The sequence below is a fragment of the Myxine glutinosa genome, chromosome 2, assembly GCF_964187855.1.
Source record: "Myxine glutinosa chromosome 2, kmMyxGlut1.1, whole genome shotgun sequence".
Lineage (NCBI taxonomy): Eukaryota > Metazoa > Chordata > Myxini > Myxiniformes > Myxinidae > Myxine > Myxine glutinosa.
In genome coordinates, this window is record NC_136262.1 from 251,465,276 (window position 1) to 251,483,655 (window position 18,380).

The 18,380-nt window shown below is 39.2% G+C and overlaps 1 protein-coding gene across 3 annotated transcripts in view; it reads right to left on the reverse strand.

Annotated features, from left to right (window-relative positions):
- Positions 1–18,380, reverse strand: part of HTR4 (5-hydroxytryptamine receptor 4) — a 140,704-nt gene that overhangs the window by 62,201 nt on the left and 60,123 nt on the right. For all 3 annotated transcript variants that reach the window (XM_068105931.2, XM_068105930.2, XM_068105932.2), the window contains exon 6: positions 16,175–16,815. In XM_068105931.2, the coding sequence (XP_067962032.1) occupies positions 16,175–16,815 (641 nt within the window). The remainder of the gene's footprint in view (positions 1–16,174; positions 16,816–18,380) is intronic.

Here is an 18,380-nt window from a genome sequence, read left to right on the forward strand (position 1 = left end):
GTAAAAGGCTCTGTCCCAATGAAAGTGACAATTATCACTAAGCAACGCAGTGGTTTAATTATCGAAATTGAAAGGCTATTGGTAATTTGGTTATAGGATCAAAATCGCCATTGACTGGGGATGAAACAAACGTACGTTGTACCCGTTTGTTTGCGAACCGTTACGTTTTTCATGGAAGTCTTTCACGAACTTGCTGTCCATGTCTGACGTGCGACTGAAGGTGCTATAGGAATGTGGAATTTTTATTCGCAATTTCTGCATTGTCTGTTTGCTTCTGGCCTCCCACCAGAAGAGATAAATAGATATGATAAATCATATCAAGGTATGATCGTTTCAAGGTATGCAAGACATCAATTGGAACGAGAGTAATTGTTAACCTTTAATCATTATCTTTTATTTTCTATCTAAACAGTTTAAGAAATGTTTCTTTAATGTGTTTTATACCTATAGATGTTTTAAGTAAAATATATACTATATACTAAGACAAACATATGACTAGTTGACGCTAGATGTGAACCGTACGTAACTGTTCCGACTTACATACAAATTCGACTTACAGATAGACTTAAAAACGAACTCGTTCGTAACCCGGGGACTGCCTGTACCATAATAGCAATGTTATTACAAAATAATATTAATACTAATAATATCCCACTTCCCCAAGGGGTTTACTGCAGTGATAACGTGTATAAATAGCTTATCATGGCGTTTTCATGGGAACAACGACTTTTACAGGAAGTAAAAATATTATAAACCACAAACACGTTTGATTACCTTTTCAAATAGTCGATAATGCTGTTTAACACTGAACTTAAATAAATTTGGAGAAATCCGAACATTAGTCCATGCTTATCACGTCGATGATCGCACCTCATTGTCGATCTACTGCAGTATATATACCCCACAAGGGTTAATAAAACGACCTTTCCTGCTGCTTCCGTGGAGTTCTTCCAAGGCATTTACGTGGCGTTTTTCCAAAGCTGCTACTCATTACAAAAGTAACAGCACTTATAATAATAGCATAATATTAATGATATGAGTGGGGTCACCATGGGAATCCCACAGGCATGGACGGGTGTGACATTTGGACAACTTTTCTTTATTTTCTTTTTTTTGGTATACAAAATAGACGATCGTATGAGCTTTTTTTTTTCTTTTTTTTTGTATACTGAATCGAGACTCGTGAAAGAGCTAACATTTACTTCACAAACAAATCAACCAGACAAACAAAATATATAAAAAGAGGGAGCGGAAAACAAGATGGGGGGAGAAGGGGAAGCACACAAACACAACATTTGAGAGGAGGTAGATGTGTGGAAGGGAGAGGGCTTGGGGGGAGGAGGCGTGGGAAGGGGGGGGGGGGAGGGGGGTTTGTGAGAGAGGTATAAAAAAAATGGACACTGCTAGGACTTCAAGGAAAGAAGTCGGTATTTCAAAAAAGTGGATCTGGGGTGAAATTAACAAGGGTTGAAAAGTTCAAGGTTTTTGATGGGGAAGATAAGAGATGGTGGTGAACAGCTGTTTTAAAGACCTGGAGGGAGTAGTCGGATTGAAGAGAGTGAGGGAGTTTGTTTCAGAGGCGAAAGAAAAGAAGAATGAAAGAGTGAAGGTGAGCAGAGAGTCTTGATTTTGGCAGTTTCACCAGAAGAGGGTTGCTGGCAGCTCTTGTGCGACCTGTAGGAATATTTGGGGGACAGAGCACAGACAGAGCTGGGGGAGCTAGGCCGGAGAGGAGTCGAAAGAAGACAGAAAGACCACCAACCTGTCTGCGGTGAGTGAGTGAAAGGCCCTCACAATCAGCTGCATCGCGGGAGATTCTAATTATTCTGAAAGCTTTGGTTTCAACAGCGTGAAGCCAAGCTTAGTCTGAGGCAGGGCCACAGCCCAGAGGGGAGAACAGTATTCCATTGAGCTGCGGATGAAAGCCTTGTATGTGGTGAGGAGCTCAGGTGTGCCAAGGAAGGACTTCGCACAACGTATGATGCCCAGTCGGCGACTGGCTTTGGAGGCCAGCTTGGAAATGTGGTTTTCCCAAGAAAGATCATGGCAGATAGTGAGACCCAAAAGCTTGAGTGACAGAACTTCTTGGAGGGGATTGTTGAGAATGTAGATGGGAGGGTTGTCCAGATGGTCTTTTCGGAGAGACATTGTAAGAGTGTGAGATTTGCCAGTATTGAAAGACGTGTTCCACTTGTTTGCCCAGTCTGTGATTTTGTCACGGTCTGCGGAGAGTGAGGAGGCTGCAGACTGCCGATTTGAGGGATGAGGTATGGAGCGGCAGAGAGTGGAGTCATCAGGAAAGAGATGGCGAGGGTTTTCCAGAGAGTCGGAGAGATCATTGATGAAGACCAGAAATTTCGTTTTTGCCGGGTTTGCGGTGGTCGAATATTCAACTACCTTAACAACTACCAAATCCGAGAGCCGAATTTAATTCCGAGTTGAAATGATCCCGTACATATATCACCTGCACAAATCACGCCAAGTGAAAATTAAGGCCTGGCTCTCAGCGAAGGCGCAATTTCTTTTTTCGACGATAACTTAAAAACTACAAATCCCACAGATTTCCAACTTACCTTATTCTTCTCCTCGTGTTCCAATCTCTCAAAATCATCAAGGGTTTGCGAAGCTGCGATGCAGGAAACCAATCAGTTACATGGCCTGAGAAAAAAAGTGTTGTGTTTCTTCTTCTTTCCACAATAACGACTTCTAGCTTCCAGACCGTATAATCAGTCATGTTGAAATTTCAATTACTTATTCCCCTTGATGAGACCTACATTACATTGAAATTTTAAGTCGAGCAATGCAGCGGTTCAAGAGATAGAAGCTTTTTAAGATTTTCGTTCAATTATTTATTGCGGCCCTACCATGTGAATTATCGAAACTTTCCAAGTAACGTTTTAACTACCCCACATGGGGAACGTTTGTGTAAAGTTTCCACTCGATATCTTCAAAAATTAGGGAGGAGATAGGATTTAGGGTTTATGCTTAAAAACGTCATAACTTCTAAACTGTACGACATCGTCCTGCAGGAAATTTTTGTTCACCATGGGCATGCAATTCCGTATGCAAAGATTGGGTTCAGCTGTTGTGGAGAAAAATGGGTTTTAGTTTTTTCACAAAAAAACATTATAGTGGCAGAACCGTGTGACATATGATGTCAAAAATTTTTGAATTATGAGTTTTTTTCACTTAAGATATGGAAAACAAGTATGACATTAGTGGCATCAAGGGGTCTATTGTCGAATTATAACTTCGTAATGTTAGCACTTTTAATATCCTAAATAAACGTGTTTTTTGGTACCATTGCAGAGTTCTTTAGAATGAACCATGACTCAATTTTTTCCAATGAGCCGTTTCAGAGATATAGAGGGCCAAATTTGAAGGTATTTTCCAAGATGGCGCCCATACCACGTAACCTATGATGTCATAATTAGCAGTAAAAAATTATACTTGCCTAGCCAATCACTTGTTGAAAATTTCGTTTCAATCGGACCAACAGTTGCTGAGAACGTTATTTTAAAGTTTTCGGAGGTGAAAAAAATCAGGCGAAAGAATAATAATAAACTCTAGGAAAAACAATAGGTATTCCTCTAGGTAGTAAACCTAAAAAGAAAAACTCCAGGAATAATAATAGGTATTCCTCTGCATTCAAATGCAGAGGAAACTTAATAAAATTATTTGGAATCGGCCGGCACTCAGCTTTGCATCCCCAAATGGCTGGTAAGGCTTGCTCATTGTTCATCGCCTCCAAACAACCACGCGGGAAGCGCACAAAATGGCGCGGAGTCGCGCTGCTCGACGTCCCAACGTGAGGTCCTTCTCGCTATGCCAACTGCCCCGAACCTCTCTTGTTCAGTCTCTTTCCACAAGCGCACACAAGCCAAAGATGCGCCACCACCCACGACTGAGACAGAGAGAGCTAAAAATGATACGACCGCTCGTTTCGATGCCAGTACCAGAGAGAGAGAGAGAGAGAGAGAGAGAGAGAGAGAGAGAGAGAGAGAGAGAGAGAGAGAGAGAGACAAAGATCACGAGACGGCGTCTTCTTGCTCAGGTCTCGAATGTTCCACGCTGGCGTCTCACACTGTCCAATCATCGAGCACTACTCAATCATCCCATCGTGCCTCCACCAATCACGAAGGCCAGAGCGTGGCCTCCTCGTTATGAGTCGTCGGGGGGTGGAGTCCAGTCATCGTTCGGAAATTTTCAGATGACGTCGGGGTTTCCTTGCTGATTGGCAAATGCTGTTTCTGTCGGTCCTGACGGCGCTGTAAGCGAATGAGTCCCATTACAGTACACTCGTTGTTTTACTGAGCCCTCAATTTCCTGGCTGGCCGAATGTAATAAACCAAAGGGAAGACCACATGAGGCAAATTACACCCTGGGGAATTAATCTTTAAGCCCTATAATTAATTAGCACAAAGACACCTTCCTTATGGTGACATGCAAATGCTCTTACCCGGATTGACGGCCTACTTATGTACATCGAGATGCGTTCTTCCTATTCGCGACACTCGGAGCATGCTAATTTATACGATTCTGACTTTCCTACGAGTTATTTCATGCCTACCCCCACAAACGTAACAATATATATATATATATATATATATATATATATATATATATATATATATATATATATATATATTGTTGCGGATATGAGGACTGTATTTTTTTTGATTGTGTGTATTATTATTATTGTTTATTCTGCGCCTCCTGCCTCCGGAGCTGTGTAAAGGTCAAAGGGCGTCCCATAATTAGTCCATAAAGCATCCACACAACAGCTAATCATAGAATACCCCTGTTCGATAGCTTATATCTTATTATGTGTTTTAGGGTAAGGCTGTGTCTCCCATTAATTGAAATACTCCATTGCACCAGTGAAAGAGATAGATTCCCTTCATTCCCACTCCCAAAACTTCCATTCCCCCTTTTCGTCAATTGCCAACTGCATTTTGGGCGGTTTTCTCTTCATCCACCATTGGCCACGAGGCAGGGTTGGGGAAGAAAGGCGGGTCCCCACCTCGTCATAGAGGGGAGGAGTGAGTCAGCCCCACTCAACCAACCACGAACAAGGGGTTGGACTTGGAGAGGGTGTGGAGAGAAACATCGAGGAGGTTCGCGAAGGTTGAGGGGTGGGGCCTATATAACCCGCAGGCAGGGCGTTCCCAAGGCAGAAGAGAGATGAGCCTTTACCGAGAGACGAGAGGGAGTCCAAGGAGTTGAGTCCAACCAAGAAGTCCAGAGTTGAACTGCAGCTCGAGCCACCGCAACTGCATTTGCTGCAGCTGGAGCCACCGAAACTGCAGCCACAGCAGCGTGAGGCCTGGACGGCAGTTTGGAGCAGGGCCGCGGAGGAGCGGCAGCTGCCCAACGAGTCAATCATGCTGAAGGACCAGTGGACCTCCCTATCCCGCCAGCCATCCATCTCCCGCCAGTCCTATCATCATTCCCCGAGTGAGTCTGTCCTTGTTTGTTCTGTCCCTGGGTTAATTAAGACTGTAGGTAAGCTAGCGTTGCACTGTGTATCTAATCTCGTCTGTAAATAAACGTGACTGCTTTCTTCCTACTTGTATGTGTAAATAATAAATCCAATTCCTCTTCTGTACGTCTTCTTCCTCTTTGTATTCGGTCGCTTTAGAGTTTTCCCGATTGAATAGCGGTGGCGCGATCCGGCCAAAGTTTGGGGCAAATCGGGTATTAGTCGGGGAATAACTGTTCGGTCGCCGTTACACCACCGCTCGGTCAAAATAACATCTTTAACCGCGTCCGTAACAATATATATATATATATATATATATATATATATATATATATATATATATATACATATATATTGTTGCAGATATGAGATTGTGTTTTTTTATTGTGTTGTATTATATAGTAAATTGTTGTGAATTATGCTTTATTCTGGACCCTCCTGCCTCCAGTCTGTTGTATAAAGGTCAAAGGGCGTTCCGGTAGTTAATTCCATAAAGCATACATTGAAGGACACTATAATACCCTTGTTCAGTAGTTTATTTCCTTATTCTGTGTATTAGGTTAAGGCTTTGTCTCCCATTAAAATGACACTCCATTGCACCAAGTGAAATAAGATAGATTCCCTTCATTCTTCATTCCCATTCCCAAAACCTCCATTTCCCCTTTCGTCATGGCCAAGCCTCGATTGCCAATATTACATCCCCTCCAAAACCACCATTGAACATGTGCTCGGGTCGGGGAAGAAAGGCGTGCCCGCCTGTCGTCATCAAGGGCGGAGCCAGAGGGTCGCGCGACCAACCAGGGCCGAGGTGAGCACACCGATGGGCGTGTACTGAAGGCCGGCGGCTTGATCGCCGGAGGCGTTATAAAAGCGCGTGCGCAAGGACGTTGTGGAGTGGAGTAGTTGCTGAGTTGTGTAAGGAGATGATCCAGAAGATCCTCCAGGGAGAACCAACTGAAAGAAGATCCAGATGAGCTTTGAAGAGAGAGAAGGTTCAAGGTCAATTACAAGCAGTTGCGCCAGAGACGGCAGACGCGTCCTGAGGTGAGCCAGAGACACAGCTTTGGCTCCACAAGCAGCATTGACTCCACCAGGCAGCTTCAACCCGTTACCCCGCGGGAACCAGATAGCGGTGGCATCGGTGGCCGTCGAGGTCCAGCCGACGTCCCGTGCGGGATCAAGCCCGAACCATCTGCCCCAGCTGAACCTTCCCATTCCTCCTTCCAGCATTCATTCCTGCCATTCCATCCTTCTTGTGTACGTGAGTTTGTTCTGTTTGTTCTGTCCTGGGTATTTAATTAAGTTTGTATAAGCTAGTATTTTCACTGTGTCACCTGCTTTTTCCATGTGCCCTGTATATAACTTTGACTGCTCCTTTTGCTTGTGTGTGTAAATAATAAATCCCGTTACTCTTCTGTACGTCTTCTTCTTCCTCTTTACATTCGGTCGCTTTAGAGGTTTCCAAATTGAATAGCTGTGGCGCGATCCGGCCAACGTTCGGGGATCGGGTTAGTCGGGAAAAACTGTTCGGCCGCGGTGCCTCCGCTCGGCAAACAGCATCCTTATCCGCGGACCGTAACAATATATATATATATATATATATATACATATATATATATATATATATATATATATATTATATATATATACATGTATGTATATATATATATATATATATATATATATATATATATACATATGTATATATATATATATATATATACATATATATATATATATATATATATATATATATATACATATATATATATATATATATATATATATATATATCTATATATATATATATATATATATATATATATATATATATATATATATATATATATATATATATATATATATATACATACAGTCACGTGAAAAAGTAAGTACACCCCATGTAAAGTTTTGACTTTTTCAACATATTTCAACATACAGCTACTTGATCTTCATTTCAACAATATTGATAGATAGAGGTGATATAATACAACAAATATCATGAAACATTTACATTTTGTAGTCCATTGTATAATTTAAATAAACGTAAATGCAAATTTCGCATGTGGAAAAAGTAAGTACACCCTTGGCTCGAAAAGGTGATATTGCCCCCTTTGGCAGAAACAACCTCAAGTAGGCGTTTCTTATAACTGTCTACCATTCTCTGACGTCGACTGGGAGAAATTTTTCCCACTCCTCCATGCAGAATTCTTTCAGCTGTGCGATGTTTGAGGGGTTTCTTGCATGCACAGCTCGTTTCAAATCCCCCACAACATCTCGATGGGATTTAGATCCGGGCTTTGACTTGGCCATTCCAGAACCCTCCATTTCTTCCTTTTCAGCCATTCCTTGGTGGATTTACTGGTATGTTTAGGGTCATTGTCATGTTGCAAGGTCCATCTTCGGTTGAGCTTCAACTTTCAGACAGATGGCCTCACTTTATCCTCAAGCACCCTCTGGTACAATGAAGAATTCATAGTGGATTCTATGATGGTGAGCTGCCCAGGCCCTGATGCAGCAAAGCTGCCCCAAACCATAATATTTCCACCAGCATGCTTTACAGTTGGTACCAGGTTCTTGTGGTCAAATGCTGTCTTTGGTTTTCGCCAAACATGTCTCCTGGTACTGTGGCCATATAGCTGTACCTTTGACTCATATGTCCAGAGCATATTGTCCCAAAAGTGCTGGTCTTTGCCTAGGTGTTCATTGGCAAACTTTAGTCTTGCCATGATGTTCTTTCTGGACAGCAAAGGTTTCCTCCTGGCACACCTCCCATGTAGATCAAATTTGTGCAGCCTCTTTCTAATGGTAGACTCGTGCACTTTGACATCAACAGTGGCAAGAGCTGCCTGTAGGTCCCGTGATGACATTCTGGGGTTCTTAGAGACTTCTTTCAGCATCTTGCGGTCTGCTCTCGAGCTGAACTTGCTGGGGCGGCCTGGCCTGAACAAGTTGGCAGTTGTTTGGAATCTTCTCCACTTGTAGATGATCTTCCGGACAGTCGAATGATTGATTTCAAATTGTTTGGAGATCTTTTTAAATCCCTTCCGAGACTCGTTGGCATCGATACCCCTCTTTCTGAAGGCCTCAGAGAGCTCTTTTGATCTCGGCATGGTGACGCCGCACACTACAACAACAAAGAGCAAACCAAACTAAATGTCTGAGGTTTAAATAAGACAGGTTCCTCCAAGATCCTCTCCAACGATGTTCTAATCATTTGCACCTGAGCTGGTGGTATTTGAAGTTCTAATGCTAATTTTATGTATTTGAAGTAGTGATAAATGTAGGGGTGTACTTACTTTTTCCACATGCGAAATTTGCATTTATGTTTATTTAAATTATACAATGGACTACAAAATGTAAATGTTTCATGATATTTGTTATAATATATCACCTTTATCTATCAATATTGTTGAAATGAAGATCAAATAGCTGTATGTTGAAATATGTTGAAAAAGTCAAAACTTTACATGGGGTGTACTTACTTTTTCACGTGACTGTATATATACAGACTTGGCATTTAATATGGAATAATTTTTTCGTGGGGGTGAACTTACTTTTCAAGATGTCTTAGAACCAAAAGTTCATTGGAATTATGTTGAAATTATTCTAGATTTTGTTAATGTGACCTTTAAAAGAAACAAAAACCTCATTTGACATTTCGAAACAAATAAATTGATCCTTGAAAGTGATGTAAACTGATATCGAACTCAATTCATGGACAGTACTGTGTTAAACTTCTGTACGTTTTCCAGAAGTATCTCTTTATTTTGCACATTAGCCAAAAATTATTTTAGCAAAAACAAAAGTTAAATTACGACTGGGATTACGGACAGTAAAATTACAGTTCAGTACTTCGTGTAACCCCCATGAGCATTCAGGAGGGCACGTACACATCGAGGCATGCTGTTCACGAGATTTGCCAAGGTTTGGACAGGAATCGCTTGCCATGCAGTGACAATAGCCTGCTGCAATTCACGCACAGAGGTCGGCTGCTGGTCCAAATGGTCGATTTGACGCGTTAATTCTGCCCACAAGTTCTCTATCGGATTCATATCCGGGGACATGGCAGGCCACTCCATATGCTCTACACCACGGTCAGCAAGAAAGTGTTGGATCATGCGAGCACGATGAGGCCGTGCATTGTCATCTTGGAAGACAAAGTTTCCTCGAAAGGCTGCACGAGCAAATGGAAGCAATGTTTCTTCCAGAATGGCCCTGTACTTCAACTGGTTCAGGTTTCCATTCAGAACAACCAGGTCAGTTTTGCCCCCTGCATGAAAAGCAGCCCAAACGGTCACCCCACCACCTCCAGCTTGGACTCTTGGCACTATACAATCTTTGTTGCAGGCTTAATGCACTTGTCTGTGCACTCGGACACGGCCATCTTGACGATAGACCAGAAATCTAGACTCGTCACTGAAGATCATGTGATTCCAGTGTCCTGGCTGCCATTGACAGTGCTCTCTGGCCCACTGCAATCGGCGCTGGCGGTGTTGTCTGGTCAGGCGTGGCTTTCTCAGGGGACGCCTGGCACGATAGCCTGCTTGAACCAGTCGTTGGTTGACTAGCCTTCTGGATACAGGCACATTTGTCAGTTGCTGCCACTCAGCCCTAAGCCGATTAGCTGACTTGGTACTGCCATTGCGGACTAACCGGTGCAGCTGGCGATCATCCCTCCTTGTGGTTCTGCGGGGATGTCCTGGCCTCGGTATTGGAGTAGGGACACCCCTCTGAGAATTTCGTTTCAGGATCTTTGGCACCTGACCTTGAGTGATGCCATACTGCCGAGCAATAGCACGCTGTTTCATGCCGTAATTTCGTAAAGCCACCACTCCATGACAAACAGCATTGTCGAGTTGAAGGACCATCTCCAGAGGAAGCGGCAATAACTTTTGGAGACGTGCAGCAGTTGTTTTCCACTAATACAGAATGCAACAACCCTTGTATACCCGACTGTGAAGCCAATCATCAAATGCACCTGTCCGTACATTTTGCCACGCCACCTGTGATATAATCCTGTTGTTGACTTCTTGCTGCGACAGACAATCAGTGACATGGTTCTTATAACAAATAAATCACCAAAGTGTAAAAGAAACTCACCAGATTGATATACTGAGTTAAGAAAGTAAACCCAAGTCAAGAAAAAAAAAAATTCCATATTTAATGCCAAGTCTGTATATATTATCGTTCCCTCCTATAGAACTACTATATATAGTAGTAGTTCCCTCCTATAGAACTACTACATAGTAGTTCCCCCATTTTTACTCCAACGAAGGGTTAACGTTTCAAACGTTAGCTCTCATTGCTTCACACAGTGTTAAGTAGCTTTGATGAAGCTTTTGTTGTTACCATCCATTGCAGCGACATCTGATTTGACAAATCCAAGTTGGATTTCAAATCAAACACCTTCAGTGTTTGATAAAGTGACCGAATGATTAATCGATGAAAAAGGAAGCCATCAAATCAAAATAGAACGATACTAATGCTTTACAACAGCCACTCCGACACACCGGTACACTAAAACAACAAGTAATGAATAATTCAATAATACATTGATGTTGGCAGATCTTTCAGGGCCACAAACCAGCTTGGCTTCATTATGAAAGACTTTTCCACTGCTGTGTACAGTTTGCAAATCATACCTTACACTTGCAAGGTTTCGGGGCCAGTTCTGCTGAAGCTGCGCTATCTAATCGGGATCTCACGCATTCCAGGGAAATGCTGGAGGAAGGAGGGATCGATATTGAGTTTGCAGTCCTAAGTGCGTCACTCCAGATGCTCTCAGCCATCTGAACTCACATTTCCCCTTATTTCCTACATAGCAGATGCAATTCTGAAAGCTGTTTCAGACCAGTCAGGAAATTATTTGAGCATAAACTTGATAATTAATATTTCTTCCTGATCTTTTTCAGCTGCTTCGGTTCTGCATCTCAGATGACTGTTTTTCTTTACAAATGCGTTTGTGGTTATGATCATCCTGGTTGTGGAAAATTGCTCTACCCGCCCTATGCTTCCTTTTGATCCAAAAAATCATTCGTTTTCCGAGAAGAAAGACAGACATAGCATTGTGGATACAGATTGAAGTGAGAAAGATCAATGGTGAGTTAAAAATTCTGACTCCTTGAATTCCCATGTCCCTAAGATAGGTTTCCCACTGCCTAAAACCTCACCTTATCCTTCCCACAAAACTTTCACAACTCATCTTACGCTCCAAACCATTTCTATTCATTACACAGTAGGCCATTTATCTATTCCTGGTTTTGAACCCTTGTAATTATGTTGCTAAGAAATCAAATTAATATATATTTACAGGATATCGGTACATATTTCAAGTTTTTGCCGTAAAAATTTATTGAATTCAGAAGTGTACAAAATTAGTTGTAGATTTTGATGTGATTTCCATAATGTCCAAGCAGTGTGCATCCTTTTGCGATACTTCAAGACCATTTTCTTTCGCATTCCGACTGCAATTTTGTCAAAAGCTGCTTGAATCTGCTCTTTCAGATCTTGAATGTTCACTGATTGAGTTACATAAACCTTGCCTTAAGAAAGCCCGACAAGAAGAAATCGCATGTGTTCACTGGGGTCTCTGGGTCCACGAATGGCTGAATGAGACCTTTCCCAACTGGTGGATGGTTCGTTCAATATGGACCTGGCCCCCTCATTCACTAGAACTCACCCTGTGCGATTTCTTATTGTGGGGCTTTCTTCAGGGCAAGGTTTACTCAACTCAACCAGCGAATATTCAAGAGCTGAAAGAGCAGATTCAAGTAGCTTTTACAGAAATTATGGTCGGAATGCGACATACAATGGTGTTGTATCACGTGGAAATTCATAACTAGTTTTGTACCACTTCTGAATTCAATAAAAGTTTTACCACAAAAACTTGACATATGCACCTATATCCTGTAAATATTTTGTTTCTTAGCAACAGAATTACAGGCGTTCAAAAACAGGAACAGATACGTGGCCCACCATACAGTAGTTCTGACTGAAATTTGATCAGCCTTTTATTAGTTCCCTACCGGTGTACACCGGAGTGGACTATAGGTTTGCACGCCGTCCCTCCGTCTGTCCGTCATGCAAAGAACAGTTTTCCGGACTTTTTTTCAAAACGCTTAACGCAAATGATTTCAAACTTGGCACATGGTTTCCTCATGATAAGTGACAGGTCGAGTTCGAACTTCACGACGATTCGATCATTTTTGACAAAGTTATGGCACTTTGAACTTTGGGAATTCTGATAATTCTGATGATCCTTAACTCTGTGCCATTTTAAGTTTTAATTTCCTTTAAAAACCATTTTCTCTGCAATAATTGGACCGATTGAGATCAAATTTTCACCATAGGAGGGACTCGGTCTGTAGAATATTTTAATGGTAATTATGACGTCACAGGTGACGTGGTTCGGCCGCCATATTGTTTTTCATGAAAACACGAAAACCCCTTTTTCTCTGCAACGGCTGAACAGATCGAGGCCAAACTTTGCAGGCAGAATCGCATACCCATGACGAACAAAAAAGTCAACTAGCATGACGTCATGCATCTCATGGTTTCAGAGTTATGACGTTTTTAAGCATGAGCCTTTAAAACCGAGCTCCTCCCTCATTTTTGATCCAATCTGGACACAGACTGGTCAAACAAGTGGAAGACCTGGACAAAATCACAGACTGGTCAAACAAGTGGAACATGTCTTTCAATCCTGACAAATCTCACACTCTTACTATGTCTCTCCGAAAAGATCGACTGGACAACCCTCCCATCTACTTTCTCAACAATCCTCTCCAAGAAGTTCTGTCGCTCAAGCTTTTGGGTCTCACTATCTGCCATGATCTTTCTTGGGAAAACCACATTTCCAAGCTGGCCTGCAAAGCCAGTCGCCGACTGGGCATCCTCCGTCGTGCGAAGTCCTTCCTAGGCACACTTGAGCTCCTCACCACATACAAGGCTTTCATCCGCAGCTCAATGGAATACTGTTCTCCCCTATGGGCTGGTGCTCCTGCCTCACACCTAGCTCGGCTTCACGCTGTTGAAACCAAAGCTTTCAGAATCATTGGAATCTCCCGCGATGAAGCTATCTCTGAGGGCCTTTCACTCACTCACCGCAGGCAGGTAGGTGGTCTTTCTGTCTTCTACCGACTCCTCTCCGGCCTTGCTCCCCCAGCTCTCTCTGTGCTCTGTCCCCCAAATATTCCTACAGGTCGCACAAGATCTGCCAGCAAGCCTCTGATGGTTAAACTGCCAAAATCTCGGCTCTCTGCTCACCTTCACTCCTTCATTCCTCTTTTCTCCCGCCTCTGGAACAAACTCCCACACTCCCTTCAATCCCACTCCTCCCTCCAGGTCTTTAAACAGCTGTTCACCACCATCTCTTATCTTCCCCCATCCAAAACCTTGATCTTTTCTACCCCCACTAATTCACCCCAGATCCACCTTGTTTGTAATTCCAACTTCTTTCCTGGTAGTCCTGGCAGTGTCCATATGTTTTATGCCTCCCCCACCCCCTTTCCCATGCCTCCCCCCCAAAGCCCTCTCCCTCCCACAGATCTCTCGATGTCTCCATGTCTCTCGGTTCCTGCTCTCAAATGTTGTGTTTGTGTCCTTCCCCTCTCTCCCATCTTGTCTACCGCTCCCGATGCTTTTTGTTTTATGTGTCGGTTTGTCGGTTATGTGTCGGTTTGTCGGTTTGTCTTTCTGTGTGATAAATGTTCGCTCCTTCACGAGCCTCGATCTTGTATACAAAAAAAAAAAAAAAAAAAAAAAAAAAATCGAGGGGAAACTTCAAAGATCTGTTGAGCATGTCAGTGTACTAAAATGTCCTTTTGGAATTTGCGATAGGGCACGTGGTTTGGCAGATATTGTTAATTCAACGAAAATATTTTTTTTAAATGGATATCCTTGTTTATTCGAGAGTTCTCCTCAAGCCGCACCGCGCGCCCTCAGCCTCATCTCGCGAACGTCAACAGCGTGACACAGCGTGCGCTTTCGGGAGGGGCGGAGCCAAGCCGAACAACATATATATGCACATCGATCATTGATCATGAACCGGAAAATATAATAAATTACTGATATTTAGCGACTCGAAAGGTTCTTTATCAACAACTTATTTCTCGTGCTTCTGCTGACCAGTCTGCAAGGTGTATAAATCGAAGTCCCGAGTGCGAATCACAGGTGAGCCTGTCCTGAGGTAATTAGCGATTGGGAACGATTCGGAACCTGTGGATAAATAACCCTTGGTAATTTCCCCAAGAGTTTTCCGGACAACAGACTGCCGGTAGGGGACATGTATTGCAGCGCAATACTCAGAATGCTTGTTGATTTTAATAATGCAATTAATCAATCAATTATTGTACACCTCTCTCACCCAATACAGTCTCTATGAGCTGCACGGCGGTATTGCCGGGCACCGAAGGCTCCCCGGCAATGCCGCGCTGGAGGATATTTAATTATTTGGCATGGGGCTGGTGTACTTTAAATGTATCTGTCCTTGTTTGTTTGTCTGTCTGTTTGTTTGTCCGGGCACTATCTCAGCCATCCTTTGAGCTAGGAAGCAGAAATTTTGGCACAATAGTGAGCAAGTGCTTTGGCAAAAACGCTATTTTTTTGGTTTTTTGATTAATCAATTCATTGATTAGTTACTTAATTATTATCGATTAATTAAGTACTTATTTATTTTCTTTCTCATCTAGGCAATATCTCAGGCACCTTTTGAGCTAGGAAGCTGATATTTAAACACAACAATGACCAAGTTATTTGGCTGTAAAGGCTATTTTTGATTTATTGATTAATCAATTAATCGAGGAATTATTTAATTATTCGATTGATGACTTAATTTTAAGTTACAGATTCGGATGAAACGGTGGTGGTTTTGGTATCTATCAGCCAATTGATTAATTGTTTAATTATTTTGTAATTATTATTTATTTATTTTCATTATTCATCATTTATTTTCCTTTTCATCTGGGCAATATCTCAGGCACCTTTTGAGCTAGGAAGCTGATATTTGGACACGCCAGTGACCAAGTGATGTCGTTATAAAGGGTATTTTTGATTTATTGATGACTAATTTTTTATGACTTCCTATTTTTTTACTATTTGTATGACTTATTTAATTAATTTTCAAAAAGTTACAGCTTCGGATGAAGCACTGGTGGTTTAAGTATGCTATTAGCCAATTGATTAAGAAAATATTCAGCTCAAATATGCTATTAGCCAAATATATAAAATGCAGCACAATACTCAGAATGCTTGTTTGTAAGGGAGTGATCGGTCAAAATAACACAGGTGAAAGCAACTCTTTCCTATAAAGTATAAATAATGAGATAAAGACCAAGGTGGGCACCATGTGCAGGGCTCCCACATGGGTAGTAAAGTGTGGATGAGCAGTAAAAGCCGAGGTAATCTCCACATGGTGGCATAATGGTTAGGACATCCGCTCTGAGACTGGGAGACCAGCGGTTAGAATAACGGTCTAGTAGTCATACCAAAGAGTTTTAAAAATAGTATGTGCTGCTTCCTTGCTTGATGCTCAGCCTTTAAAAGGAGAGAACATGGACAATCTCCATAGGATGGAAATATTAGCGAAAGGCTTTGGTGGGCCTAATAGCCTCCTGCACAGCAATGATTTTAAAGAGAATTTAAGGGAAAAGAGAAATAAATAAATAAATACACCCAATCTGTTAATCTCACCTCAATCTCTGCGTGGAGAGGGTTTCATTGACAGTAGGACGGCATGGTGAGGTCCTGAAGATGGCGCGATGATGTGAATTCTTCCAGCAGCACAGGATGGTCAAGAATGCTCGACGGAAAGTCCGGTTCAGAAACGCATAAAGAAAAGGGTTAATTGCTGAGTTAATATAGCCAAGCCACAGGCAAGTAGACCATACTGACGAAGGGATGGAGTAGTCAATGAAAGGGTCAATGACGTTGGAAATGAAAAAAGGTGCCCAGGAGAGGCAGAAACAGCCCATGATGAAAGCCAGAGTCTTGGCCGCCTTCGTTTCTATCATAACCCGAGATGAAGCATGGTGTTGCTGTTGTCCAATTGCCTTGGCCGTATTCGCTTTCCCACCATTATTCGCATTGTCCTGATATGCCGCAGAAGTAGAGGAATCATCGGCTTCATAGTTGGCACCATTCTCATGGGAGCCGCCGACACACTGAAGTGACCTGATGTGAAGTGCGTGAGCTCGTGCAGTGACATAGATTCGCTGATAAGCTGCTGTCATGAGCACGAAGGGGATGTAAAAAGCCACCGAGGAACACGTAACAGCATATACTTGATTCACCACGAAGACACACTGTGTAGAGTTGGCTTCCCTTTCGGCAATCTGCAAAGACACAAAACTACAAAAGTCATTCACACACTTCAGTCCTATCTCTGTTCTCCCAAATCCCCAGTATAAGACTGCCCTTGTGCTCTGATTGTCCGTACTATTCACATAGGGAATATATATATATAATTATATATATATATATATACGTATATATATATATATATATATATATATATATATATATATATATATATATATTATATATATTTATTATACATATATATAATTTTATTTATATATATATTTATTATATATATTTATTATATAAATATATATAATTTTATTTATATATATATTTATTATATCTATTTATTACATATATATATATATATATATATATAATTTTATTTTTACATATATTTATTATATATATTTATTATATAGACTGTATATATATAATTTTATTTTTATATATATTTATTATATATATTTATTATATATACTGTATATATATAATTTTATTTTTATATATATTTATTATATATATTTATTATATATACTGTATATATATAATTTTATTTTTATATATATTTATTATATATATATTTTATATATACTGCATATATATAATTTTATTTATATATATATATTTATTATATATATTTATTATATATACTGTATGGATATAATTTTATTTTTATATGTATTTATTATATGTATTTATTATATATATATATATATATATATATATATTTTTTTTTTTTTTTTTTTTTTTTTTTTTAATATATATTTATTATATATATATATATATATATATATTTATTTATATATATATATATATATATATATATATATATATATATATATATATATAATTTTATTTTTATATATATATAATTTTATTTTTATATATATTTATTATATATATTTATTATATATACTGTATATATATAATTTTATTTTTATATATATTTATTATATATATTTATTATATATATTTATTATATATATATATATATAATTTTATTTTATATATATTTATGATATATATTTATTATATATATATTATATATATATATATATATATATATATAATTTTTTTTATATATATATTTATTATATATATTTATTATATATACTGTATATATATAATTTTATTTTTATATATATTTATTATATATATTTATGATATATATATAAATATATTTATATATATAATTTATTTTATATATATTTATTACATATATTTATTATATATATTTATTATATATATATTATATATATATATATATATATATATATATATATAATTTTATTTTTATATATATTTATTATATATATTTATTATATATATATAATTTTATTTTTATATATATTTATTATATATATTTGTTATATATATATATTATATATATATATAATTTTATTTTTATATATATTTATTATATATATTTGTTATATATATATATATATTATATATATATATAATTTTATTTTTATATATATTTATTATATATATTTATTATATATTTTTTTATATATATATATATATATAATTTTATTTTATATATATTTATGATATATATTTATTATATATATATTATATATATATATATATA